This window comes from Heloderma suspectum, chromosome 14 (genome assembly GCF_057233095.1).
Source record: "Heloderma suspectum isolate Gila_16-S chromosome 14, 16-S_ref, whole genome shotgun sequence".
Lineage (NCBI taxonomy): Eukaryota > Metazoa > Chordata > Lepidosauria > Squamata > Helodermatidae > Heloderma > Heloderma suspectum.
Genome location: NC_139471.1, coordinates 13,294,504 through 13,298,917, shown reverse-complemented (window position 1 = coordinate 13,298,917; position 4,414 = coordinate 13,294,504). Strand labels below are relative to the sequence as shown.

General features: G+C 49.2%; 1 protein-coding gene across 1 annotated transcript in view; it reads right to left on the bottom strand.

Moving 5' to 3' along the window:
- COL27A1 (collagen type XXVII alpha 1 chain) overlaps nucleotides 1–4,414 on the bottom strand; it is a 146,261-nt gene that overhangs the window by 4,357 nt on the left and 137,490 nt on the right. Inside the window, exons 56-57 of the mRNA XM_084820772.1 lie at nucleotides 1,865–1,923; nucleotides 757–810 (exon numbers count right to left, since the gene is read on the bottom strand). Coding sequence (XP_084676898.1) covers nucleotides 757–810; nucleotides 1,865–1,923 — 113 coding nt within the window. The remainder of the gene's footprint in view (nucleotides 1–756; nucleotides 811–1,864; nucleotides 1,924–4,414) is intronic.

The following is a 4,414-nucleotide window of genomic DNA, read 5'->3' as shown; positions in this document are numbered from 1 at the left end:
CTAAGGGAAGAGAAAGACAAAGGGAGAAGACAGGCATGGCCTTTGTAGAGCAGTGGGCTAGTCTGGAATCAACTTCTCTGCATTTAATTCAGACATACTTATTCCTTTTTTATGGTGCGCTTTGTGGTGGAGGGATCTGCAGATTTTTAAAAAGAGTGACTAATCTGAATTGGGGAAAGCAGGGTGTGGACAGCTGAGGTTCACTAGTGGCTGATGACAGCCAACCCCCCTAAGCAGGCTGGCGTCAGCCAGGTCGGGCACCTGCCAAGGGCCCACACCTCAATTGGAGGGTCCCTGGGAAGAACCCCCTCCTCTTATTAATTCATTATTTACTCATTACATTGACACCCCACCTTTCTTCCACTGTGGAACTCCAGGTGGCTACATGTGGTTCCCCGGTGGTCTCCCCTCCAAGCACTGACCAGACCCAGACCTGCTTAGCTTCAGCAAGGTGGCTTATTGTAACCTGCTTGTTCGTCCCCCTCTTGCTCTGGCCCGAAGAGCACGAGTGAGAAGGAGAAGCTGCCACTGCCTGCTTGCTCACTGCCTCTCCGCCCAGCCAGCAAGCAGATGGTAGCAATGCAGAGGAAATGGGAGCAACGGCAACAGTTGGTAATAATGGCAGTGAGGAGGTAGACCCACTAAGGAAGGGGGCCCATTGAGGGTGCCTTGCCCAAGGGTCCTCCAAAACCTGGAGCTGGCACTGCAGGCTCCGAGCCGTTCTAAAACACTTCCAAAATGTCAATGGGTAAATACCTTTTCTCCTTTACACCCTTCCTGACCAGCCAGTCCCGGCAGCCCCGGCAGCCCCTGAAACACAGAAAAGAGAGATACAGAAACTGGGCTAGGACACAGGTGGGAAAGGGCAGTCAGGTCGAGAGCTGTATAGGCTGTTGGGTGGGCGGCTGACCAGGGACCACACATCCACATGCAGACCACATGCAAGCATCCATACATCCCCCCCCACACACACACACACACTCCCATTCTACTGCAAATCACTGCGCACGGGAGGCATTAATCTCATCCCCAGACCAGTGATACTGGTCCGCAGGCCATAGTTGCCACCCTGGTTCTAAGAACCTTGCCATGTCCCCCCCCCCCAAAAAAAAAGAAAGCAGAGAATCTCATGCTGGTGTATTCTGGCTCAGGTACCAGATTAGCCATTATAATCCACTTGGTCCCTATGGTATCATCCCTTTTACCCTGGTCCCTCTAAAGCCATGATCGCCTTTTGCCATACATTCCTTTATTCCCCCGCCCCGTCCCTCAGATGGTACTGGGAATGCTGAGAAGGGAATAGCTTGTTTGGGCTGCACCCCTATACACACTTATCAAGGAGTAAGTTCCACTGAGCTCAGCAGGGCTTACTTCTGAGTAGACAAGGACAGGATTACAGTGTTAGGAAGGCAGGTTTTGGGGAGCTGATAAGTATGGTATATCGGGGAGGAGGAATATGGAGTGAGGAACAATCGGTTTGTAATTTGGGTTTCAAATTGGTTGGTTGTTTTAACTGATTGGTTCTAAGTAGTTAAAATGTGTATTAGCGGTTTATTTAATGTGTAATTATTGACTTCGTTGATATTATTGTGTTGTATGTTTTGGGGTTAATTGGAATGAGCTCTGGTATAGAGTACAATATAAATTTGTATATTATTATTATTATTAAGCTACGGAAAAGGATTCTGCCCCATTCATCATCTATGATAGTGTCAGTAAAAATATGGGAATTCTGATCATGCATGTAACCCATTTTCATTGCTGGCTGTTTTTAGGGTATTGAGAAACTCTTGAAATAAGGGGGAAACAGAGGTTAAAAGTTGAGAATGCGATGATTAATACTCTAGATTTCAACACATGGTACTTCACCTTTTGGCCTGGTTGCCCGATTGATCCTGGATCCCCTTTCTTGCCTGGGGGCCCCTAAAAGGGGAAAAAAAGGGTCTACTTTGTGCCAAATAAAGAGAAGTTTGTAACATGAATTCCTGTTCTCGGTATCTTCTGGAGGGTATTCCAGACCTTCGCTCAATGGGCAGGGTTCAATCTCATTTAACTTTGGGGGGGGCAGGTTGGCTTGGAAGAGCCCAGGCAACCCCTCCCCCCACCCCGAGAATGATAGAACCTGAAACAGACTGTCCCTCGAAAAACTATTACAACATAACCATAATTGGATGGGGAGGAATTGACCCAGGGTAGCTGTCTACTTCCCCCACATATAAGATGAAGGCAAAACCCCAGGAGAAAGGACCTCAGTCCACTGCAGAAAGAAGGGTGGGATGGAATGCTGTCCAGAAGACACTGAGAATAGGAATTCATGGTAAGAAACGTCCCTTTCTCTTGCATCTTCTGGAGAGCATTGCAGGCTTTCGGTATGTACAAGAGCAATCCTACACTACGGCAGGGCTGCGGTGGAGCTCCTTAAATAACTTGAACTCTGTGCAGTACTCCCCTTGACAAAGGTAGCACCTGCAGAACAAAAGACCTCAATTTTGTAATGTTTCGAGTATGTATGCAGTGAAGCCCACATTGCCGTCCTGCAAATCTCTTCCATAGAAACATGGCCTCTAAAGCAGCTGAAGTAGCTGTTCCCCTGAGGGAAAGTCTCACAATATGATGGTGTCCGTAGTGATGATTGTCTTCTCTGGGGTCACCAGACTGACCCCCCCCCCCTTAAGGCAATCTCCCCGGGGAAAGCCACCAGGCCCATGACATTTTCAGGGCTCAGGGAAAGGAGATCCACTTGTGAGACTTGATGGCAATCTCATCCTGGATTAGAAGCAGCCTCTTCTGAAGGTCCCTGGTGTGGAGAACATAACAACAGAAGAAGGATCCTGCTGGATCAGACCAAGGGCCCATCTAGTCCAGCGTTCTGTTCACACAGTAGCCAACCAGCTGTCAACCAGGAACCCACAAGCAGGTCATGAGTGCAACAGCACCCTCCTGCCCATGTTCCCCAGCAACTGCTGTACATAGGCATACTGATACTAGAGGTAGCCCTGTGCAGCCATGCCACCAGATCCTGGCCAGAAACCATGAGGCCTAAAAGGCTAGGCCGGACCATTAGATCTGCCCCTTCTGCTTTCTCCACAGATGGAACTGCTCGCACAATCTTTTCTCATTTCTCTGATAATAGGAACATGCGGAATTCTTGTGTGTCCAACATCACCCCAAGTGCTCCAGCTTCTGTGCTGGGACCAGAGAGCTTTTGTTGACGGTCACCACAAAAATGTGGGCTGCTAGGTGTCAGGATGGATTCTGAGCCCAGGGAGATAGTTAGCAGCTCAGATTCAGAAGAGGAGCAGCCAGAAGTGGGGGAGGCTTTTTCACAGGCCAGTTCAGATATGGGTAGGCGTGCTTCTCGGGTTACCAACTCCCAGATGGCCAGGCATGAAGCTTCCTCCTTACCCCCGTCTGTGAGAAGCAGCGAGCAGGAGGAGGACAGGATTGAGGACTGTGACCTAAGAGACACTAGGCGGAGATGCAGAGCTAAGAGGGAAACGTCAGGGGCTGAGCTCAGATGGTCGAACCAGTTAGCAATGCATGAGAGGCTACGCAGGGAAGCAGCACGCAAGGGGTGGGACCTCCCTCCCTAAGCTGGCCTAGCCAGACAGCCGCCCTTTCAAACTGCGGGCAACTTTCAGTGATCCCATTTGAATCCCCTGGAGGCATTCCTTTGTAGCCAGAGAGTCTTCAAGGATTTGCATCTGTAATGAACCTGTGAATAACGAATTAAAGGTGTGAGGCTGAAGCCTCTCCTTTCATGTGTTTGTGAGTGCTTAAGGAAAGCCAAGGGAATCGTGACACCAGGCACTTGAGTATGGACCGAACATCCTTCCTCCTTTGCTCCAAGGACAGGGACATGATGAGGATGTCATCCAGATAAGGATAAAGAGCAATGCCCTGGGATCTCTAATGGGCTACCAGAGCCACCAGGATTTTGGTGAACACTCTGGGGGCCGAGGTCAATCTGAATGGCATGGCTCAGTCCTGACAATGAAGACTGCTGTAGGTAAAACGCAGGAACCTCTGGTGAGTGGCATTGATTGCTATGTGTAGACAGGCTTCTGACAACTACACTGAAGCTAGGAAGTCCTTTTCCATGATGGCAGCCACGGTGGAACAAAGGGTTTCCATTTGGAAGTGCTTCTGAATAAAGAACTTGTGAACTGCTTCAGATCCAAAATGGCCCTGATTTCTCTGTTTCTCTTTGGCACTAAGAAAAGCATGGAATACACCACAAAGCACCTCTGAGCCTGAGGAATAGGTTTTGTGGCCCTGGTGTCTATCAGGTACTGGATGATATGAAGTATGGCCTAATGCTTCATAGAATCACAGGATCTGGTGGAGGGGGTGAACAGATCTCACGGTTAGTTGCAAAATTAGTATGTAGCCCAGTGCTACTGCCTCCAGAACC